Below are 25,275 nucleotides of genomic sequence, written 5' to 3' on the forward strand. Positions count from 1 at the left end.
ACTGTACAGCTGGCAATTAACCCATTATGGAGTAGATAAATTGCTACCCTTTCACCTTAAGGGCACCTACTGAAATCAGCCTTGACTAACATAGCCCCAAAATTACTTGACTTAGAGGATTTACAGAGATTTACAGATTCTCAGAGGCTAAACTTTGGTGTTCTAATTTTCACCCCTACTTTCCCACCTTCTAAAAGATCATAACAAATATGAGAGAAATGACACAGCATATAAAGGTGATAACTTTCCTTTAAAAGATCAATAGTAGGGAGATTGATAATGCATTAGCTGGATACTATTTCCTTATAGAGATGCACCCACAACTAAAAACTGTAAAACATGCTCAGTATCAGAGGAAATAAATATGTAAAGATACATACCTGCCTATCTCCACACTGAGAAGGATCCTAGAAGGTCTCTAAAATACTAAGTGAACCATACGAGTGGTTGATAAAAACTAAAGCTTGTTACTGCTCTTGGCCAACCTGGGCCATCTTAGCTTAAATTCCATCTTCACTACTTACTAGCTGTTGCCTTGGGCAAGTTACTCTGCACTTCTATGCCTCGGTTTTCTCATCATATAAAGCATGTAAAACTCTGTCTGGAACATAGTGAGCTCTCAATAAATGCCAGCTGCTATTGTTATTAAAATTAGTACCATTGCGGATTTCAGGGAAAGTGGAAGTAGAGGAGTGAAACCCATCAGGAGTAACACCCACTTTTCCCTGCTCCCGGGGAGCTCACGTATGGAGCCACTCCTTGTGAGAGCTGGAAGATGCCTTCCACTTTTGGGGTGATCGAGATCAAGTCGCTTGTTTTTTACATAAAGTTGTTAAAGCGCAGAATGTCTATGACATGCCCAGAGTCCTACAGCCACTAATGATGGGATTCCAACTTAAGTCCAGCCCTCCACTTGTCAATTCTGTGTGACAGTGCTGAGTGCAGAACACCAACTCTGTCTGGTGTTTTTCCCTGCACCAGTTTTGCAATATCAGGCCCCTACCAGGAGGCTAGGATATTTACTACATGGGGCATTCTCTCAAAGGAGAGGCCAATTTGGATAAGCATGGCTGGGTTTATTCCTGGCTTTGTTGTTTTGATCTGAAGATCATGACAGGTCATTTTTATTGAACATCTAATATGTTACAGGTACTTGCTCTGGGTGTTTTACATTTAATTGCTTAATCAACCCTATGAAATGGGTTCTATTGTTATCATCCCCTAGGCAAATAACAAATGAGAAAATTGAGGCTCAGAGGGGTTAAGTAACTCATCTGGCTACAATCCACAATTGTAACTTGCCTGGAGTTATAGAAGTGCATCCAAGATTCAAACCCAAGCAATCTGACTCAGAATCTATGCCCCCAACCATATTAATGAAATTTACTCTGAAAGAAAACCATTTTTCCTCCACAAACTTTATACAATGGAAAGAAGGTAGCACAACTTTTATACAAGGACCTATCCTCACGTATAAATTTCTCTCCTATTTCTCACTCATGCTTTGAGACAAACAGCTACCTATCCACTGGTAGCCAACACAATTGGGTGATGGAGCAGTATTTCTCACTGTGGCTGGGCACATAATGAGGGTCTTATGAGAACACTTAAGGAGAGCCTGTCTTCTTCCCTGGGATGTGGGTTTCCATAGAACCATGACTCAATCTCTTCCATGGTATTTATTATTCTACATTGTGTAATACATTTCCCCTAATCACATGTTACTCATCTCTATAACCTCAGGACCTAAGATAGTGCCTCATACCAGGGAGGCACTTAAGAAATCTTTGTAGAACCAACGCATGACTGACAGATCACTCTCAACAACAAAAACCAGCATTCATGAAGTACTTGAGTGCATTATCACAGGTAATCCCCCAACACCTATGAGATAGGTCCGGCTTTGCCCATTCTCTCTTCAGAGAGATTTGTCAATATAATGTGGCCTGAATTTAAGCCTTCCTTCAAGTGAAGACCTTTAAAATGACACAGGTCTTGGAAAAGGAAATGGGGACCAGGGTGTGGATAACTGAAGGAGAATTAATGTTACGGATTCCCTAGGATGGTGTTCCTCAGAAAACTGGCATCCCACGGCTACTTCCCAAATATGACCCACTGCAACTAGAAATGCAAATTTTACAACAAGTGATTACTTTATGACAAAGCTCAGAAAATAGAATGGTGTATCTATATCTCAACTGAATGACTTTATTTTGGTCACTGTTGAGTGCTGGTGAATATACAGGGAACAGCAACTACATGTACATTTTATAAAAGAAATTTTCAGAGTTCTGCTTAGGAAAACAGTTTGTATCTGTCATTCCACTAGCATACAAGCTCCGTGAAAGAACTGTCATCAGTTTTGTTCACTGCTGTATTCCCAGAACCTGGAACGGTGCTTAGAAAACAACAGACACTTAATCAATGTATGTTGGAAAATTAAATGAATCAACTGTTTTCTCAAAAAGTTTAAGAAGCACTGCCCATAAGAAACAGCCAGCCAGCAACTGATCGCGGTCAGAAACCTGCCAGACACAGAGTTCATGCTAAAGCCCGTGTGTTGATTTTATAAATAAGATGCACAGAAGTCAATTGGCTTTTGTCCCCCATAAAACTGTTCAAATAATGACAGTAACAATGGTAATAACATTAACAACACTTGCCTCCTTAAGATAAGTTGCTGTATCTTGGGGGAAAAAAGTAACCCTATCTCTAGACTCATTTAATCTTTGCTCTAAATTTATACAATGTTTCAATTCCTACACATTTATGAGGAGGTTTTATGGAGTTATCAGGTTTTATGGAGTAATCTGGATCAGAGACACAAAGAACTTTCTTTCGCTAAGGGCAGCAAAAAGCAGAGACTTACTAAAAGAGAAGGGACAGATGTCTTAAAAAAGACCCGGATGGCAATTAGCAGGCCAGTGCCTCCCTGCTTCTCCCTGGAATCTCTTCCATTTATTCCCTGTGCCCACCCCAACACTGCAAACAACTTTACCTAGTAGCAATGGACAGCTACCGAACTACAGATGCCACAACTTCTAGTTCCCAACTAACTAGCTGTGCCAGAGTAAGCACCCAGTCTCTTCGGCACGAATGATAGCAGCTGACATGGTCCGATGACACAATCACAGGCTGTCTCAGCAGATAACCGCATCAGTCTCATTATCCCATAGCCCATCGTCAAGGTGAGGAGCTCCACTTTTTGTGAACACAGCTCCAAGTTGTAGTCCACATGCCAAGTCACCAATGCTAAGGTTCATAACTGTGCTGATATCACTACAGCAGACCAGGACATTAGCAGGTGACCAGGAAAAAATAGCTGTCTACAGACTGGAAGCCATATTAGCCTCAGCTTTGTCCCTATCCCTACTGAACTAAAACCCATCCCTTTATTCAAAGGCATGTCCCAAGCGTGGTCTTTACAACTCTCTTCTTCCCACCATGCCAGTTCTTCCTCTTCTCACCCAGCTCCATTTCACTTCCAGGAAAGGCAACAAATTGGGAATGGTGGCTCAGGGAGGAGACCATGTCTTTTTGTCCTGGTCTTAGCCCAGACGCATGGTGTTCTCTTCCTCAAGTACACTGGAGTCAGCCTGTGCACATGGCATCCCTCTTCGCTCATGCTGGAATAAGGGCCTGAGGTACCATCTTGGGGCTTAAGCACCAGAGAACTGCATAATAGAGATTCCTCCTTACTTCCTGTTTCAAGGCTTCCACCCCCTGGCAAGGTTAGACGAATAACCAATGCTTACTTCCAACATCAGAGATCCATCCTGACTTCCAATTTCAAGATTTCCACACCAGGCAAGGTTAATAAAAAGAGCAAAAAAAGCAACAGGCCAATATCACAAGTGGTCATACCCCTTCAAAATTAATAAAGACAAAGTATACAAACACTGGAATAGATTGAGACGAAAGTTATTTCATAAATCTGAGTGTCAGGCATTCTTCTAGATGCCAGGGATATGTGGCAAACAGGTAATGAGGTCCTTTGATAGAGGGCATTATTCTAATGGAAGAGAGAGCTTAATTTTTACAAAGATCTGTGGTGCAAATTTGTTCTTTTGTTTTGAGACAGGGTCTCGCTCTGTCGCCCAGGCTGGAGTGTCGTGATGCAATCGGCTCACTGCAACCGCTGCCTCCTGGGCTCAAGTGCTTCCCCCTACCTCAGCCTCCCGAGTAGCGGGGACAACAGGTGTGCGCCACCACGCCTGGCTAGTTTTTTGTACTTTCTGTAGAGATGGGGTTTTACCATGTTGCCCCGGCTGCTCTTGAACTCCTGAGCTCAAGCAATCTGCCCGCCTCAGCCTCCTAAAGAGCTGGGATTACAGGTGCGAGCCACTGCACCTCGCCTGGGGTGTATGTTTTACAGCTGGTAAACAAACAAATATCCTATCCTTACAAAACTTTCATTCTGGAAGAAGAGATAAAAATGTAAACACAGAATCAAGTCCATATATAATTAATGTCAGGTTACTTCATTTTTAAAGCTTCTATCAAAATGTAAGTTCCCTTAGGGCAGACCCCATTGCTAAATTACCTTACGGTTTCACAGTGCCTCACAGTAAAAAGAGTTCAAGTGTGTGTGCTAGCCATTGTATTCTTATTAACTACCACCTCCACATTAAAGTAAATTATTCCACAGTTGAGACTCGAGTCATACTCATCTTGATATTCCCCACAGTGTCTAGCACAGTTACTTGCACCTAATAAACACTCAATAAATAATAGTTAATTGCTAAACTGGATGGTGCTGACTTGTCGGTTTTGCATACAATCCGTAACTAGCTAGGAGGCAGAAGGAGAGACAGATACCCGAGGAGAACACCTCAATGTGCTAGTTTTAGAACCCAAGCTGATCCACATAAGTAACTTACACAAAGTGTTATACTTGTTGAGCCCAGATCAAAGTTCTAAAGCTGATTAGCTTGGAATAGTAAATCCTATTCATTACACATTCTAGGTTCTAATAACCAGATTTTACAGACTTAACAAAGATGTCCAGAGTGGATCCATTCTAGGGGTAGGTGGTGATGGCTAGGGTCACAGGGAATAGACAGATGACTAATAATAAGACTGTTGTTTTACTAGTCCAGAAAAAAATGGAAACTTGGAAGTTTTTTGGAGCTGTCAAAGCCCAATATGAGGATTATCTGGACCTTAGGAGAGTCACTTTTAACTAGAAGCAAGTAGTTTCTAAAAGCTTTTCTAAGAAATTTCCATAAACGTTATTTGAAACGAATCTCAGCACCATTTTTAAGGCTCCTTGGACCCAAATGAAGTTGTCTCCTATGGGAGTACAGTAAGTCCTGTTTGAGCCTAAAAGTTAAAGAGCTATAAATGGACCGAGTTTCCATTTAATCAGGCTACATTCCTATCCAGTGTGCAATGTTGAATGAACTGTAAGAGAATGGTAGGAGAAATAAGTAGGTAATCTCTAGAAAAAAATAAGTGGGGCCACATGCAAATAAATAAAGAGCCAGGTCTGACCATGGTAACGCGGAAACAAGCACTGCTGCAACTTAATGACAGCCCCATTTGGAAACCCACTCCTTCTACAAACCAAATATTCTTAATAGGCTTGTGAGTTCTTTACCACTAACAAGAGGGGTAAGGAAGTCCTTAAGTCCGCCATGTTTTAAAACGTCCTATTGAAAAAACAATAGTTTCCAAAAAGCACAGGAAAAGATGCTCGACATCATAAGTCATTAGGGAAATGCGATTCAAACCACAATAATATACCACTAGGATGTCTATAGTTCAAAAAAAAATGAAAATAACAGGTAATGACGAGGACATAGAAAAACTGGAAACTTTGTGTGTTTTTGGTGGGAACATAAGATGGTGTAAAGGATGTGAAAAACAGCCTGGCAGTTCTTCAAAAAGTTAGACACAGAATTACCATATGACCCAGCAATTCCTTTCCTGGGAGAACTGAAAACATGTCACCCAAGAGAACTGAAAACATGTCACTCAAAAACTTGTACATGAATGTTTACAGCAGCATTATTCATGATAGCCAGAAAGTCAACCCACTCACATGTCCATCAATTGATTACTGTCCAACAACCCAAATGCCCATCAGTTGATTACTGGATAAATAAAATGTGGCACATCTATATAGTAGCGTATTATTCAGCAGTAAAAAAGAATGAAGTACTTATATGCTATAGCATGGATGCATCCTACAATCAGTATGCCAAATGAAAGAAGTCAGACGTAAAAGGCTACGTATTGTATGATTTCATTTATAAGAAATGTTACAAACAGGCAAATCTGTAGAGATAAAAAGTAGATTGGTGCTTGCTCGGGACTGTGGAGAGAAGGGGAAATTGAAGGTGGCTGTTAACAGATGCAGGGTTTCATTTTGCGGGAAGGAAGATGCTCTGGAATTGGATAGTGGTAATAGTTGCACAATTAACTGTACACTTTAACAGTTAACTGTACACTTTAAAATGATAAATTTTGTTGTATGAAATTTTACATTATATATGACTTGTGCCAATTTTTTAAAAACCCTAATGACCTTGCTTTTGTCTCTCTCTCTCTTTTTTTTTTTTTTTTTTGTATTTATACCTCACTTAGCAAAAATTTAGGGCCATGGTTTTAAAGTTAAAAAGCATAATTGATTCTCAAAGTATTTGCCACCTCCCTGAATTATCCTCTACCTGGCTTTCTGCTCACTCAAAATCCCCACAGACATAAGACAGCCAAGTCAAAACCTTGATGAAAAATATGCTAACTTTGGATAATGTTTACAAGCTTTCTGTTTTGATTTTTTAACATAATTATTGTCTGGGTGAGGCTTGTGTTACAAGACAATATAGTTCAATATAAAGGGTTTTCAATAACACAACAATTCTAGTCTTCCAAGACATCTACCATTAAATACGTTCCCGAGTGGGTCAGAGAACTTGCCACTCTGTTGTGGTAATGATGGTTCCACTGCTTTCCTTGCCACTGCCTCTCACAGCCTCTTTCTAGGAAACTTCTACATTCTCATCCCCAGATAAACCCTGAAATTGGCCACTTAGCTCACTCTCTATTACGCACAGCATCTCATGCAGTAGGTATACAAAATATACGAAAAGATGCTTACTGAATGAAATCATTCTCGTTTCAGAAAGCGGACTCATGGCATGTGCCACTCATCTCTGCAGAAAAGGACAGAGCTGCATGGCCTCCATCATCGCTGCTCTGAAATCAGGACTCTATGTTCATGAGAAACTGGGGGAGAGCTTTAAATAGACTAATCTTATCAATTAGTGGTAAATAAATAGACAAATAGTGTATAGTGACCTCATCCATTGTTGGCAATAATTAGCATCGCTATGATGTTTCTTTGAAAAAAGGAATAAAGAAAGAACCAAACATAACTACTCAGTTAACATTATGTGCTTTCTTCTTATATTCACAGAAAAACTGCCAGGTTGTAGTAGGAATAAGACTCTGTTCAAGAGTCACACATATAATTCGTACTAAAGAGTGCACAATAGTAAGTGGTCAGATGCTGACATGGACACACATTTTTTGGAAAAGCATTTTCTCTAACACTTGATTTACCTACATTACTGAAATGAAGCAAGCAGGCAGAACAAAATCTTTGACTCTCATTCTGACTTCTTCAAGGCAAAGGAAGCCCATTCCGTTTCTGAAGCTAAACTATAAATAATTATTCCATAATAAACAACACCCTCAAAATTTTCAGCCATCTAGGAAAGACGCCAGGGCTTTGTAGAAAATAAACAAGGCAGTGATTTTTATTATATTTTATTTAGAAAGATAACTCGGGTGTGGACATTGAACTGCACCTTTTCTTTGGTGCACTTTTCAAATGATAATTTCTTCCACTGTCACCATTAAATCTTAATCCATTCCAGCTCCTTGTATGGGTCATTGAGTCTATATGTACTGCTGTTATTTTAAAATGTTTCCCCTTGGTAGGAAAGAGGGGGAGAAAAGATGTTGAGAGCCAGATGGGCCTCTTCACAGTTCATTTATCAAACTTAATACGCCGGGCCCCACCCTCCTCTCACTCACGATTGCGGTTAAACTTCCATATAATTTGGTAATCATTTTCATTATCAGAGAGTGACTCTAAAGTAGCCTATCCTGGGACACCCGGTCCTTGCAGCTGCTCTTTTTCTGCCTTTTCCTACAGTAGACCCTAAGAACCTCAGAGTTTATTAGCTGCAGACTGACCTTTGGGCTACGCAGGTCAAGAAGGGGTCAGATCAGAGGGCTCGCCCAGTTCTTTAAAAGCTATAACAAGCTGTCCATCAGGCAGAGGGGACTGGATAAACAAAGGCGAATCTTCAGAAATTCTGTCCCACTTCTGTTAACACTTACCCTGCATTCACACAGCTTCTCCCGATGTCCTTTGGATCATTCAACTCTAGGGAAGTGAATAGACAGCCCTAATAAGTCTATTTGGAGAGGGTTGTTTATGGGATTACGAAGCTTGGAGAAGGAAACCCACAGCACTCAGATGTGCCTCTAGAGTCGCTGGCTTGTGTGACACTGTGACAAACTCGGTTACCCCAAGTCATGCAAAATTGACACTTTCCTCAAGAAGCTAAATTACAAGGAACATATGCTTCAGTTTAAGAGACTTCAGTGAGTCCCAAACAATGGCTTGGCGCCCGACCTGAGAGAGAGACAAATATTTTATAACTAGGTTACAAGTTTTACTTTAAAAATTCTCCCTAATATGATCGCAAATGAACCTGCTAAAGAGAGGTAAAAACCTTTATTACAAAAGACTTATACTAAAGTTATTGCCAGCTGCAGCGGCTCCGTTGACCTAAATTTCTTGAAGTTGTACAATTCATAATGCACTCTCTAATGTGCAATATAAGGTAATTAGAGTCATCTGTATTTAACTTTCAGAGGAAAAAAATTTCTATTATCTAATCTAACTGATCCCCTGATAGCTTTGATGAAAGTAAAATACTGTAACCTATTGCTTGGCCTTTGGTGAGTGCTAATTATTTTCTGTCAAAGCACATTTTTCCTTGTGTAATTCCGAAGTACACAATAGGCCAATCTCTAAAACACAGGCTGCTCAGTAAGCACCGTAGTGGATGTTTTATAACTTTCACCACCACCCGTTTGACGGCTACTCGAGGCAATGCCCAATTCCAGACCGCCAGATGACACTTTGATGAGGAAAAGAAAGGTGTATGGTAACCGTCTGTTTATACGGATCGCATGGATGAGTCTGTAGATAGGTCACTAAGATGGGAAACATCAAATGGGGGTGGAGAAGCGGTGGGGAGAAGGATTATGGTTATTTAATACTCTGAGGACACTTCTCCTGAGATCTCAAGACACTAGCCTCTTGAAATTTTCTTTCAGGTGTTTAGTTTTAAGGGGGTCTGCACAGTGTCAGCTGTTAAGCTCTTTCTTTCCTCTTGCCTTAACACAAAGGACTTGAGAATTTTTGTTTCAGTTGCTAGACTACATCAACTTCAACACTGGCTCCAGCTCCTGATTAAATTGTTAGCAGTAAGGGCCAGAAATGCTGAAAGCAGATTCCTTTTAAACAGGCCACTTTGACCATGTTGTCTAATGATTTAGTGTATTAAAAAATTATTGTTAACAAACCAAATGCACTCAACAAAAAACATCCATTTGCGCTCTCACTGGACCACACGGTCTTTGGATGGAAGGGAACCGGAGGAAAGATTACAGGGAAATTCTTTCTTCTTCCCTTTCTATTTAATTGGAATCATCATGAGGATGACATAAAACATCAAACAGAGACAAAGAAACCCCTTAGATGTCCACAAACTGATATTCCATTCCTTAATATGTATACTTTAATGAATATACATGCTTAACTTATAATACAAAGAAAATTTTAGAATTAATTATTGAAAGGTAAATTGGAAATCATTTAGCCATTACTTTAGTGGAAACCGTCTGCCACTGGCCAGGTGTGGTGGCTTGCACCTGTAATCTCAGCACTTTGGGAGGCCAAGGCAAGAGGATCGCTTGAGGCAAGGAGTTTAAGACCAGCCTGGGCAACATGACAAGACCCTGTGTCTATTTTTATAAACTTTTTTTTTAGAAAGAATAAAAAGTAACAGTCTGCCATTTACGCTGACCACACCACCAAAAAGATGGGGGAAGGGGAGGGTGAGTATCATTGGGAATTTTAAAATTACTATTTAAATACAAGTCTGAATTTAAAAATAGTACATATTTGAAAAAGCAGCTTTCTGATATCCAATGAGAATAAATACTTATATTGTCTCCTTTCTTGGAAAATGCTCATCTTCAGCCTTGTTCAGACAAACCTATTTTATGATAATTATTACTAGTAAAGCTATCAATTATTATAAATTCTGTTGCATGAAGTCATTTGGAGAATATTATGTCTATCAATAAATGTTCTTGACTTCCAGGCACATAGAATTTTTAAGCACCAAATAAGACTCTGAGACAAAATATGCCATACCCTTCCTGATTCCTCTCCCTCTGGCTTAGAGACGGATGACAATTCAATAATTTTTACAAACTACAGATCTGAAAGATAATCTTAACATTTGGGAGAACTAGTTCTAGTCTCCCACATATCAACTGTTTTTCAAAAAAGAACAGGATAACATGATATTTACTACGCAAGCATCAGTTCTGTAAAAACTGATGATTTAAAGAAAGTCTTCACCAGTAACACAGTTTCTAAGCACAGGTAACTCCATGGAAAGAGACCAGGTTGAAACAAGAGTCATTCCTAGTTGGTTAACCCTAAAAATCGGGTTGATAAATAGGCTACAGTCATTGCCACATAACAACATTTTGAGGTTTTGGTCAATGGCGAACTTTACATATGTCAGTGGTTCCGTTCCATAAGATTATAACAGCATATTTTTGTAGTACCTTTTCAATATTTAGCTATGCTTAGATACACTAATACTTACCATTGTGTTACAACTGCTTATAATATTCAGTACAGCAACACGTTGTACAGGTTTGCAGCCCCGGAGCAACAGACTATACTATATAGCCTAGGTGTATAGTAGGCTATATCATCAAGGTTTGCGTAAGTGCACTCTATGATGTTCATACAATGGCGAAATCACCTAAGAACACATTTCTCAGAACCTATCCCCATCATTAAGCGATGCATGACTATACTTTCAAGTAATCTGCCTTGCACAGAGTGATATAGGAGCACTATATGGATTTCCCAGACATCTGCTCTAATGAAATAGCAATGTTAGTCTTTTAGACTGTTGATTAAAAAGGGTTCTTCAGCATCAGGTGCTTATATTACATTATGCTCAAAATGCAAACATTTATGCTAAATGTTATATTCAGGAATAAATTGTGTAAATATACTGATGATGTCAATGGATCATTACAATTAATATAGGTGCCGTGGGTAGGAAAGCTAACTTTAGCTGAAAGCATCTTAAATGTGCTTATTTTTCATGGCCCCTCAAAGGAAAGGGACAAGGCCAGCCCTAAGGGAGGGCTTGGCCAAATATAGTTCTTGTTTGTCAAGAACAACAAATCCCGTTTCATAACAGAACTAACCTGGCATGCCATTCTCTCCTCAGGTTCTGGCGTGCAGTGAGCGAGGCAAGGATGGCAGTCAAGATTTCATTCCTTTGTTCCACGGGGAGCCCCTCTCTTTTAACTTCATGAAGCACAGCATTTGTCTACAAGAAATGATCCAAAACAGAAAGAAAAAGTGAAAAATTAATAATAAAAAAAAAGCCCATAAGCAAATAAGGACAGTAAATCAATGGCTTTTTTATTACAGTTCCCCTGCTAACAAATCAATACAGTAAATGATGGCCAAAAATGGCCAGCATATATTTTGTATTTAATCAATGTACATGGCACATAAGGTAAACTCTAAAGCTCCATTGCCTTAAGTAACACATCAAGATACTGCACATTCTTACTCTAATTTTCTCAGCACACCAATGATTTTTTTTTCCCTGGGAATTGCCTACCATGAGCTATTATTAGAAATGATTTTCACGTACGCTTCACTGTGAGTTGTTTGTTTTGCCTTTTTAAAAAAGAGCAGCCTCTGACTTTCACTCTCTGTTTCCTGCCACCCAGCTGAGGCTTTCTCTGCCTCTCTTATTTGAATCATTACTTTAAATTTCTACCCATGCCAGCAATGTTTGGCGGGGAAAGAAGGGAGAAGATTCACTCATTTTCCTTGCTTGTTGCAAATCAAGATCTTGCAAAAAAAAAAAAAAAGGGAACACAAAAATCAGAAAGACCATTTCTTTGAATGAATATCTCAAAGAACATCTTTAGATTTTATAGATGTTGTTTTTTAATTTAAAGTTAGTGTGGCTTCTTTGGAGATTTTATAACCAAAGCAATTGGTAAAAGGAATGAAATTGTCACTACAATGTCAATGAAATTGTCTGTGTTCTAAGTCATTCAATATATTCCTTATCTAACAGATGCCAATATGTTTGTTTACTTAAAGAGCACACCCATAACCTGGTTCTCCTGTAACTTGAAACACTACTCCCTTACTCTTTTATAGCATTTGATAGTGCATATTTAATATCATCAGGACAACCTTGAGGAGTAGTGAACATTTGTTGTTTCTATTGCCTAAATCCATACCTCATCCCCTTTGTCTGGCAATATCACCTAAATCTCCTCTTACAAAGTCTTTTCTTTCATGGTATAAAGTCTTAGAGGGACTGTCAACCAAGGTGTCCTATTCTCCCCTATTGAAGGATGTGGGCCAGACCAACCTGATCCTTTTCCAGGACTTTAGACTCTTGAGAGGAATGATATAGAAATGGGGGAAAATGCTGAGGCAATTTATCAATTCCCTTAATTCCTTCCACCCATGGTCCTCAGAGTATCTCTAGTTTCCGGAACTTTCTGAGTCCAGATCATTCGCTGTTCCTTTGATAGTGTCAGTCACCCAATATCCTTTCAATAAAGTCCCATTTTGTTTAAATTCACCAGGGCTGGGCACGGTGGCTCATGCCTGTAATCCCAGCACTTTGGGAGGCTGAGGTGGGCAGATTGCTTGAGGTCAGGAGTTCGAAACCAGCCTTCCTAACATGGCGAAACCCCATCTCTACTAAAAATACAAAAATTTGCCAGGCGTGGTGGCATGCACATATAATAACAGCTACTCAGGAGGCTAAGGCAGGAGAATAGCTTGAAACTTGGGAGGTGGAGCTTGCAGTGAGCTGAGATCACACCACTGTACTATAGCCTGGGCGACAGAGTGAGGCTCCATCTCAAAAAAAAAAAAAAAAAAATTCATCAGAACCTGTTTCTGTTGCTTATCAAAAATGTTAATGGATGCAAACAGGTAAGTCAGAAAATAGTACCTCCATTGTGAAGAAGCCTGGATAATCTACCTGACACTAGCCAGGAAGGGGACCCTGATCCTGCCTCCTAGGCCCAGTATTCCATCTACTGTGCTGGAAGATGTGCCCAGTTGGACAGTCAAGCAGCTTCTGTGGTAACAATATTTTCAGCCCTCCAGCACAAGGAGGAACGTTCAGCTTCTCTAGGTAATTCCAGGGCATGAAACCCAAGATCCAGAGGTTGCAAATTCAAATACTCACTAGGCCAGGCACATAACCATGAATGAGTTAAGCAGAGGTTACTAAAAGAGAGCACACGTTCTGCCTTAAAAAGGCAGCCACTATTCAGATCCAGCCAGCTCTGCCACTCAGAAAAGCTGGCTCATTGATGCCAGATTCATGAATTTTCAAAATAAACAAGAAATCTGGGGTGTGTGTGTGTGTTTAATGTGAAAACCAATTTTTGTAAATCTTGTAAGCTCATTAAAATTAAACAAAAAATACCATGTGGGTCAAACGAGAAACACCAATGGGCTGAATAGAACTTAGGCAGCTATCAATCTGTGATCTCTAATCTAAGAGATGTCTAATTTCAGAGAGGTCTGAGCATTAGCAGGTATTCTAACAATAGTACTACTCCTTGTCTGTGACACCCTATTTCATGTACTTAAAGTTAAAAGGAACCTCAAAAAGTCATGTAGTTTATCAGCCAGGCGTAGTGGCTCACACTTGTAATCCCAGCACTTTCAAAGGCCGAGGCGAGTGGATCACCTGAGGTTAGTAATTCAAGACCAGCCTGGCCAACATGGCGAAACCCCATCTCTACTAAAAATATAAAAAATTAGCTGGGTGTGGTGGCAGGCATTTGTAATCCCAGCTACTCAGGAGGCTGAGGCAGGAGAATCGCTTGAACCCAGGAGGCGGAGTTTGCAGTGAGCTAAGATTGCACCATCGCACTCTAGCCTGGGCAATAAGAGCGAATCTCTGTCTCAAAAAAAAAAAAAAAAAAAAGTCACATAGTTTATCGTTATGACTGTGGGTACATATCATCTTACCAAAATGCAAAAATGCATCCAACGAAAGACAAAGTAGACATCTAGCTAGCTCCAAAAACATGATCAAAACAAAATTATTTCCCTCTGTAAATCTATTAAAACGTTTATTTTTTAAAGTCATTTACCTCTTCCTTGCCTTTCATATCACTTACATTTTATCCAGGGGCCCTTGTTTTCCATAGGCCCTGAACCGTCTCTAAGAGGGGAAGGAACAAGGATGTAAGAAAGAAAGTTTCACAAAGAAAGGGGATGTTGCCTGTTTAGTCAACACTGTATCCCCATTGCCCACAAAATATTTGTCAAATCAGTGAATAAAGAAGGCACTTGAAAAATAAGTATTACAAAAACAAAGAACAATGAAGGCTCTCTTCTTTTAAGAAATTACTATTACATAAATGATAAACTCATAAAATGGATAAACTAAGAAATAGTTATGTGCTTTATCATTTTACAAAAGGATTCACTCTAAGGTTTCTTTAAATAACCAGATCCTCTAGCTCAAGAGTTTCCGAAACTTCAGTTATTCTAGCACATCTTCATAATTCTTGCCATATTTGTATATGAACTATATAATACAGTATTTAATATTTTTCTTTAAATTGACTCATTTTTCATAGTAATTTCTAGATAAAAGTAAAAAAAGAAAAAAATACAATGAAAATTGGCTCATTTTTAAAAAATATAAATTCACTTCAAAAGAAAAATGGAAAAACCAATGGTCCTTATAAATGAGAAGATAATCATAAAAGTAAATATATTATAAAGAAAACCATATATTTATTTCATTCTAGACAGGAATTGTTGCTTGCTGAAGGCTCTGAGACTAAAGCATGCTCCCTCTTTGTAAAGGAAGATATTAACAAGTGGTGGAGAATAATGATGCAGCAGATTTAAATGAAAACTTCCTTGACATAATCACATAAACAGATGGAGCTGAAGAGAGAATCACTGCCTCAGTGTGGTCCTCATGTGCAGAGTCCCCAAGTGCCACCTTGCATCACCCTCTATCACCTGTGGTCCACATCTCACACTGTGGGTGCACTTCCCTATTGCAATGGTTTTTAAATGCTTTGCAGATAAAGTTCTTTTCTCCCCAAATGTATCCTTACATGCAACTCCAATATATACAACAAACAAAACTGGAACAATTCTCTTTGAAGCTGGTATGGAGGACCTAGAGGTCCTCCCTTTGTCATGGGGCATCTTCTCAAAGCCCCAAGGCACTGTGAAACACAATTTGCCAACCCCAACCCAAGAGCATCTAAAATAGCGTTCAAGTTTTTAAAAGTTGAGACACTGCTAGGAGGCATGCAAAATACTACCATTCTGACAAACAGTTTGGCAATTTCTTATAAAGTTAAACATATATTTAGAATATGACCTAGCAATCTCATTTCTAGGGATTTATCTAAAGAAATGATAACTTATGTTCAAACAAAAACATGTACACAAACGTTTATGGCAACTTTCTTCATAATCACCCAAAACTGGAAACAACCTAAATGTTCCTCAAAGGGTAAATGGATAAACACACGGTGGTGCATCCACACAACAGAACACTACAACAGCAATAAAAAGGGCTGAGCAACTGATGCATGCCACCACTCAGCATCTCAAAGACATGATGCTCAGTGAACAAAACCACTTATTTGACATTCTGCAACAGGCAATACTATAGGGTCAGAGAACGTAAGTGGTTGCTAGGGATTCGACTGGGCAAGATGTGGCATGAGGGAATTTTTGAGCATGAGGAACCATTCTGTACCTTGATTGTGGTGGTGGTTACATGAGTTTATACAAACGTTAAAACTCACAGGACATGTGGCTCATGCCTGTAATCCCAGCACTTTGGGAGTCCGAGGCAGGTAGATTATCTGAGATCAGGAGTTCGAGATCAGCCTGGCCAACATGGCAAAACCCTGTCTCTATTAAAATACAAAAATTAGCCGGTGTGGTGGCACACTTCTGTAATCCCAGCTACTCGGGAGGCTGAGGCAGGAGAATCGCTTGAACTCAGGAGGCATAGGTTGTAGTGAGCTGGGATCATGCCACTGCACTCCAGCCTGGGCAACAGAGCAAGACTCCACCTCAAGAAAAACCCAAGCAAACAAAAACCATAAAAAACCTATAGGACTGTATACCAAAAAAAGGGCCAATTTTATTGTATGTAAATTTTATAAGAATTTAACTTAACATTTGCATCACATTTTTAAAACAAGAAAGAGTGCAGAAAACAAGTTTCAAGTAAACACATTTAGCATATAAGTAGTAAAAATATAGAGAAATATAACTTAATGAAAAAAACAAATTCTGTTACAAAAAACTATTTTAGTATTAGAAAAGGAAGGGTGAACTTTGAACATTCAAACTCGAAAATTTAGGGTGAAAAGAAATCATTGCACGAAAGGAAATTTCAGTGTCAAAAGAGCATTCTTTTTACAAGGCAATTAACGTGATATTTTTACTCCTTATAACAGTGTCGGCTTTTCAAGGGTTGACTTCCCCAGGAAATGTTTATAGGCCATTTTCCCATTAGTAGTAACATAGAACTGTCTTCAAATGAGTAACAATTTTTAAAAAGTCTCCTATTACCAAAAACTACATTCTCCCTCCCCCCCTCCCCAAACACAGAAGAAACCCCCCCAGGTTTAGGAAACGTGCACTAGAGGCTAAATTTCATTTCATTAGTACTTTTTTTCAATAGAAATCTACAGAAATGCAGGCCAGATCAGAAAGAACTAAGTATTAATTTTAGAGTGCTGGCTGTTCAAATCCCCACTGTCACCTCCTAGCTGTGGGTCTTTCCCATAACTCCAAATGGTGATAGTAACAGAACCTCTCCACAGTTCTTGTAAGTATCAGTTGCCTGGTACGTATGCCGTCATGATTATTACTGTTTACTTTCATCTTAAGCTCTGCCAATCTACCTTGTGCTAGGTTATGCTAGTTTAACAAAGGGATTCCTGAAAATGTCTATTACTTTAAGTGGAAAAACTTTAAAGGAAATCAGGCAACCACTGAACAATCACAATCATAAAATTTTTATGTACCAGAAGCCAGAGGCATATCTTTTTGCATATCCCTAGTGGTAGAAAATCTTTATCTCTTTATCCTATGAGGGTGGGTTTTATTTTTAGAACCAGTTCTTATTTTACTTGATCTCTCTCGGTCTGCGCACATCTGTCTCTCCTGGGCCAGTGCCTGACACTAAGCTGGTCCTTCTCAGTCTCCTGTATGCCTTTCCTCATTCTAGGATGAGGAACTGTTGTTATCCCAAGGTCATACCTTTCATCCTCCTCTCATCTGTTCGGCTTGCTCTCTCTGTGGGTGATCTGCCCTTCCAATGGCTTTAAGGGTTCCCTGTAGACTGCTGACATCTCTACGCTTCTACCTTCAAGCGGACCTTTCCACTAAGCTCTGCTCCCATATAGCCAATAACTGACTATCTTCCTTAAACATGCTGCCTCAAACATAAGATTCTGACCTTCACCTGTCCACATTTGAACTGACTATTTTTGCTTCCATCGTAGTTACCCAGAGTGGTGACTGTACTACGATCAATGCAATAACCCAAACTAGAACCCTAAGAATCACCCTAATCTTCTTCCCTTACCTTTCCTGCACTTCCTATACCTAAACATAAAAAATCCTGTGATTCCTCTCTCTTCAATATGACTGAAACTTACCCCTTCCCCACTGCCATAGGCTTAGTTCAGGCCCATCTCTCATCTGGACCGTATAATGGCCTCCAAACTGGTCTGTGTCCATCTCACCCCTTTCATGAATTTTCCTGCTTCAAGAGTGATCTTTTAAAAGTATATGTCCAAACATGTTACTTCCTTTTAAATAATTCAGCATCACCTACAATAGTGGTTTTTAGGCTTTTGTCATGAAGCCCTAGTGCTTCCACAAAGTTTCTTAGGGTCACCAAGGAGATAAGGAGCTTTGGCTTCAAAATCTCACCTAAACCAGAGCACCTTTGTTTATATACGCTTCAGTTATTGGCATTTGGAGGAAGCACACAAAAAATGATTTTTTTGAAGTCCAAATTCCTTAGCCTGGGGGAAAAAAACCCTTTTTGATACGGGTCCTGCTTACTTCTCAAATTTTATCTCCTATCATCTGTTTCATTTAAAACTGTAATTCCCCGAAAACACACGACTGTTCTAGACTATACTTCGATTTGTACCTTTGCCGTATAACTTTTCAGTAACTACTCATTCTTTAAGAAACATCTCAAAAACACCTCCTCTCTGAAGTCTTCCACAAACTATGTCCTTCCACCAAATTAGGCGGAGCTGATCATTCTTTTTATGCACCACCATGGCGTACGCCATTGCACTTACACATTCATTTAAATTTTTCTCTTCCAGACTGAGGGCTCCATTAAACCAGAAGGGTCCATACCCATTTCTTAATAATCTCCAAGGTACCTAGTATAGCAACATGCCATGAAAGTGGACTCCTGATGGATACTTTGGAATAAATGAAGCCAAATGGCATGCTGAAACATGTCTGGGGAGTGAAGCTAACAATCAGGCCAGAAAGCACTATTCAAGGTCAAAAACAGTATGCGAAACCAGCTTTGATTTGATTCAAACTATTCCTGAAGATGCGTCTAAGAATGGGGTCGGAAAAACTATTCTTAAGCAACAGAATCCAGAAAAATGAGTATATGCCCTTGGTAGGTGATTACTTAAAAGGATAATACTCATTTGGATGGATGTGTCTAAAAATATACCCTCCTAATACGAGGGTACGCATGGGAGGAAGAAGTCCCACTTTCTCCATTTCAGTAGAGAAAACTAGTTTGGACTCTGGCAACACACAGTATATTAAGGACCCCTAAGAATTTCCCAGAGTCTTTCATTTCTCCTGGCTCAAAACTTCATGTATAAAACCAAAGCAAAAAATCCACAGCCAGTGAGAGAGAGAGAGAGAGAGAGACTGAATGCAAATTAGAAAAGAAAAGCCAAGAACTCTAAGAAGCCTTGAATTTTAGGCTTAAGTTTCCTGTCTTGCTTGGAAAAAGTCTCCTAATTCTGAACGGATTCAATTAAAACTCAGCACTTCACCTAATTCTTGTAGGGCATATTGCTATAGTCAGTAACTTTCAGTATGTCCTAATTCCACTGTATCATAGCAGAATTTGTCGCATGTAGGGTTTTCAGAGAGGAACCACTCTGAGATTTAAAAGGAGACTTACACCATTTACTCTTTACTAATACTTCTATGCAAGTCTTTAATCCTTTTGGTTCCTCTCTGATAAGAAGCAACAGCTTCTGATAGGCCTGTAACTCCAAAACTCAGACTTAATCTCTCCATCTTACAAATCAAAGAATGTTGTCCAAGGAAATGCATGGAAACAGGATGGCATTCTACAAATATGGCTGGTAATCCCTCTACAGAGCTCATTCAAAAAAAAAAAAAATCTACTACTGTTCTTGCAATTTCAAAAGGGATCCCAGAACTGCGTACCTTTCTGACCTCCCTCTCTACCCATCCTCACCACCACCACAGAAGTAATACTGTGATTATGGGAAAAATGTCACCCCCAACACTTTTTATATACATAGCTGTCTCATGTTAGGGTTGTATTTCCCCTCTGCACACACAAATTACAAAGATATGCTCTGACTGATAATGAGGGCTAAAGGTTCAACTTGTGAAGAAACTTGGTTTAAGATGTTATCAGCTGGGAAAGCTATTTCCTCACATCAACATTGCCACAGGCTGTCAAAACCCCCAACCAGGGCTCCCCTCTTCAAAAGTCCAGGAACACCTTTTTTTTTCTTTCTTTCTCTCTTTCCGTTTTTTTTTTTTTTTTTTAAACTTAAAAAAAAAAAAAAAGAAGAAGAAGAAAGGCACAGAACCCACTGAGATAGCCTTAGTCCCATCAAAGAAAGGTCGATCTCAGGTCTTCCTTCATTTAGTGATTGTCAGTTTAAGATGGCTCTTTTGTGAGGCCTCTTTGGCTCAATGCTGAGTGATGCCTTCACATTTCCTAAACTAGACTGGGCACCACCAAAGATTTCCAGCATGCTTGGATCCACAGCGCGGCAGAACAAATAAACATTCCTCCCAGGCCTTCTGCCTACCTTATCTCCCTCTCCGGGAGCAGGAGGTTTTGGGGGTGCCAATGTTTACACAATGTTAAAACTTTCTTTCCCCTGTTTCCTGAATTTGAGAAAACGCATCCTGGATGACCTCGGCTAAGAGATAACACCAAGTCACCACTGGGTGCCACGTCTACTGGACTACTTAAGGCTGCTGTCTTCATCCTTCCCTCCCCTCCCCCGCCCTTCATAGTCTACTCACCCAGGAAAGCAGGAGATAAGCTCCACTGTCTTGAAAGGAAGGCACAAAGGCAGAAGTCTTCAAGAGGCTGCCAACAAAGCAGGCTTTTATTCCCACCTTAAAGACATACTTGGTTCAGTTCATCTCAAAGACTCACTTTATTTGACTGAACATCTCCGCAGAGTTCACCACATGACTCCTCAAAAATGTGCCAGTAAGACATATTTTAGTGTTTTTCCATCATGTACTAGTGCGCTAAGGGGGCTAGCTGAGAGTAATCAAGAATGTCTGTGGGGAAAGAATTCAGGGAAAATGTTTCTTTGATCAGTTTCCTCATCCATAAAGGGGTATAAGTAATAGCACCGAACTCGTGAAGCTCTTGTGAAGAGTAAATGAAATAATCCATGGAAAGTGCTTCACACAGTGCTCAGCATATACAAAATGCTTGATAAATGTCAGAAATTGGTATCAGGACTATTGGAAGCAGCATTATATGTATAAAGTCTTGGGGGAAATATCGCAGAGGAAAAGAAATGGATATTGATTTACAAAACCCAAAATCCTAAAATATCACAGCCATGACTACGAATGACTACTTATTTTTGTTTTTTCCCCAAAGCACTTACACCGTATCTCCCATCTCTCTCCTTCTACGAGTAGAGAAATCACTCTGCCTCCTCTGTTTGACAAAAAGCCATGGAGCCACAGCAGCCTGCCTGCCACTGCAGAAACTCTCGGGGACAGTCATGTGGGTGACCGCTGGAATGTTCAGGCTGCTGTGGGAAAAGAGGGCCTGCCCCTTACGTTTAAGCTCGGATGCCGGGGCAATGTGCGAAAGCTAGACCTCAGAGCTCCAGTTGGCAACTCTGGTGTTTCAGATGATAGTGAAAAACAGCCCCATGTACTTGTCAAGGAAAGAAAAAAAAAAAAAAAAAATAGAAAGAAAGAAAAAGTGGGGGAGAAAGGTAAAGAGGAAAAAAAAGTGTTGTTTATAGAAGCCAGCTGCTTGGGCCTTGGCGCCAGCAGCCCCTCATCCTGCTATTTTACGCCTGCAACCCCACTGCCCCTACTGGCACAGGTACAACTAAATGTTGACTTCAATGCTTCAGAGAGCACTCGACTGATTTTGTACATGATTAATTGCCAAAGACATGGCTGGCCATATGGAACAGAGAAAGCATCAAGTAATTCATACTTCTGTATGTGATCGTTTGGCCCCTGTTGTTTTAATGTACAGGAAAGAGCTAGTATAGCACAGCCCTGGTGTCTTGCCCCTGACAGCCCATTAAGAAATCTCAAAGCACCTAGTCGAAGTTATGCTGTTGGCTTTTCAATAGCAGCCTAATAAAACAGAAGCAGAGCTTTCCAACCAGTCTTAAATCTTTCACATACAGTACATTAACTACTACGGCTGAAACAACAGGCTTCTTATGATAGGAAATGGGATTTGATTTCTAGTCTCTGCATACTTACTGAAAGCCTTTTTTTGGCCTTTATGGAGTTTACAAAATCATTGTTCTTTTTTCTCCCCCTGTTTTCCAAGCAGCCTAATAGATTTGTTTGTTTCAATAGCGTCTACTCTGCGTCACTATTACATGCACTCTATGTAACAAAGCTGATTCATAGACGGGAGCAGGAAACAGCACAATTAGTCTTACCGAGAGAGCCCAGGAATCACTCTAGCTTCTGAAGCATTAGCCTCCTTTACAACCAAGAAAACACAAAACCTATCTGCTGGAGGGAAGAGCCTCAGAAACACACTCTTATTACCCTCACTTCCTCCCCATCTCTGTGAAATGAATTCACTCGATGTGGGAAAGAATATCAATTTATTTCCCAGTTGTTCTACTGTTGGTTCTGGGTGACATTCCACTCCAGGCACAACAGAAAGGTGCCACCTTAGGTGCAAGTCATCCCACCTTGCAGTCTATTAGCTTCACCCACTACTGAGATCTTTGCAGGCTGTTACTTTCAGTCTCAGGGGAATATGTATGAGTTACCACAACGTTTTCCTTTTAAGGATTTTTCAGATGACAGTACTAAAAGTTAAAACACCATCAGTAGTTTCCTTTGTTGGTTCTGACACGTATTGGGAGGATGACTCTGTTGGCATTTTCTGTTAAAAAATACTTATATGACTTTTTTTTTTTTTTGGTCTATGGATTTTTAGGTGTTGAAATTATCCTCACACCAGAAGACACCATATATGGGAAACTCCACTTATCTGCCTACTCATTAGCGGGATTATAATTGCTCCACTGCTAAAATGAGCTAACAACCCATTTACAGCTCTAAGCCAATGGGAAATTCTCTGCCTGCCTACTGCCTCTCCTTCCTTGGGATATGCGGCTGCTTTTCAGGATGAGCAACCCAATTAATAAACAATAGCATGAAACAGAAAGCAAGCAAGAGCAAGACTCTTGGGGAAAAAGAGGAAACAAGAGCATTAAAACTGACTCAGTGATACGGCAATGAAGACACAATCCAAGATCTTTACAAAGACAAGAAAATTCTTGTTGACCATCATCTATAAAACTGTTTTTATTTTATTATGGTATGCTTTATAAAGTAAGATAATCATGTAATTCCCATTTTGCAGATTTTCACTTGTCCACTTTGGGAGGGTGAAATGCCCAAGAGTAATCGGTGATGGAAGTACTTAGCATGCTAGTTCTTTAAATCTCTAGCTCACTGTTACCTCAATAGTAGTGTTAGTAGATTATACATAAAAGTATTATACCTAATACTTTTCTAATGTATTAGTATTATACCTAATACTGTTATGTTATATATACATAACTGTTATATATATACATAACAAAAAGTAATACACATAAATATATCTTTTTAAAGTCTCATTGATGAAAATAAACCCATCAGAGCCACAAAAAACTTCAATAAAGAAAAGGAAAATGCTCAAACTGCAGCCATGGCACATAGCAATACTACCTGAATCTAGAACTAAACATGGACATACCCGTATGTTTCACAAAATTAATACCAGAATGACGGCTGACTTCTCTCCAAATACTTCCGCGGTGCCTTGCCGTATCTTTATCTTTTTATCAAAAACTATTCACTTTATAAACAAAAGCAAGAATTCTCCCAACCGCACCACAACACACACATGCCCCTAATTCCCAGCCGCTGCTTCTAAGAATTCCACTGCACTAATCTGTTCATTGTCTTAACTGTTAATTGAAGGTGAAGAATGGCTAACTACACCAAGTATGAAATAATTGAGCCACTGATGATGTTTGGCCTAAAAGTGGCTTAGCACTTTCTGATCCTTGGACAAGTGAAAAGTTACCCAAGATCTCCATCAGATCAATTCTCTCCTTCCCCTAAACATCAGTAGCACAAAGGCCGAAGTGGTCTGTCGGGCACACTGGATTATATGAAGTGTAAAACACTGGGGGAGAGGGGAAGGGAGGGACGGCCTTTGAAAGGGAACGGGAAAAAGAAATCACACTTTCAAGGGGATCCAGCTGACAGCTCAGTCCCTAACAAGTGAGACAAGGGAATATGTTTGGAAACATTGTGAATGCAGGAAGGGCAGAGGGCTTTTGTCTGCGGCCCTACAGTGTGTCTTTAACCCAACTGCTGCCTGCATCACTGAACATATGTTTTCTACACAAGAACTGAAGCAGAAAAGGCTCATTGTTATAATTCGCTCCTTTGTATATATCTACCCCCACCCACCTACCCACCCACCTCCTCTTTCAGCAATACCCAAACCAAAGCCCTAGTGGAAATTTTATCTGCTCAGGAGAGTGAAGCCAGAAGGTCCGACTGAGACCTTACTACTGCCCCCAGGCCTACAGAACTGGTCCCCGCAGAGTGGCAGTAAGAACAACAGCTATGTTTATTCAGTGCTTACGACCTGCCATGCCAACAACCGTTTGTCATCAACATTATCTCACTTAATCCAGCGATCACCATGTATCAAGCATCTCCATTTTAAAGATGAAAAAACTGAGGCACAAAGACAGTATATCCCCGCCTGCCAACCACTGCCAACCCCTGACACTGTAAAGCCACAAGGGACAAGTTCCATACTAGACACATGGAGCTGGAGATGCTTTGGGACACTAAGCAGGCAGGGTTTTGGAACATGAGAGAAATGTATATCTAAAAATGGAAGATTTGGGAAAAGTATATATACACACACATACAAATTCTACACTTTATATGTCACCCTATGTAGGCTGGGATCTGGACAGTACAAAACTCAAATTAAAGCAAAGCTGATGCATAAACTTCTCTGCTTTTGGCTGCAATGAAGAAAAAAATTATGTTTGGTGATTCAGGAGGTCTCCCTTGTCCTTGAGGACTTTAGCACGGGGAGGAAGAACCAAGGCCCTGAAGGCCAATTGCCTTAGTGACCAAGTTGGCCACAGGCAAGTTACTTATCTTCTCTGGACCTCAGTTTCCTCATGTGTAAAATGAGGATGCTTAGAGCAGCTACTTCAGAGAGCTCACAGGATTCAGTTTTTACACATAAGGCCCTTTCCATAGTACCCGACACACGGCAGCCAGTCCGTAAGTGTTAGCTCTTTCTCCCTAGAATTTTGCTACTGAGATTTAGGATAAATCTAAAGTACTGG

At 39.9% G+C, this 25,275-nt stretch overlaps 1 protein-coding gene across 6 annotated transcripts in view; it reads right to left on the reverse strand.

Annotated features, from left to right (window-relative positions):
• The window catches only part of FTO (FTO alpha-ketoglutarate dependent dioxygenase), a 440,820-nt gene that overhangs the window by 196,463 nt on the left and 219,082 nt on the right, over positions 1-25,275 (reverse strand). For 5 of the 6 annotated variants that reach the window (XM_031658246.1, XM_009196443.4, XM_003916875.4 and 2 more), the window contains exon 8: positions 11,548-11,672. In XM_031658246.1, the coding sequence (XP_031514106.1) occupies positions 11,548-11,672 (125 nt within the window). Of the gene's footprint in view, positions 1-6,549; positions 8,399-11,547; positions 11,673-25,275 lie in introns of those variants that run through there. The other variant, XM_009196442.3, reaches the window with a different exon arrangement.

This window comes from Papio anubis, chromosome 18 (genome assembly GCF_008728515.1).
Source record: "Papio anubis isolate 15944 chromosome 18, Panubis1.0, whole genome shotgun sequence".
NCBI lineage: Eukaryota > Metazoa > Chordata > Mammalia > Primates > Cercopithecidae > Papio > Papio anubis.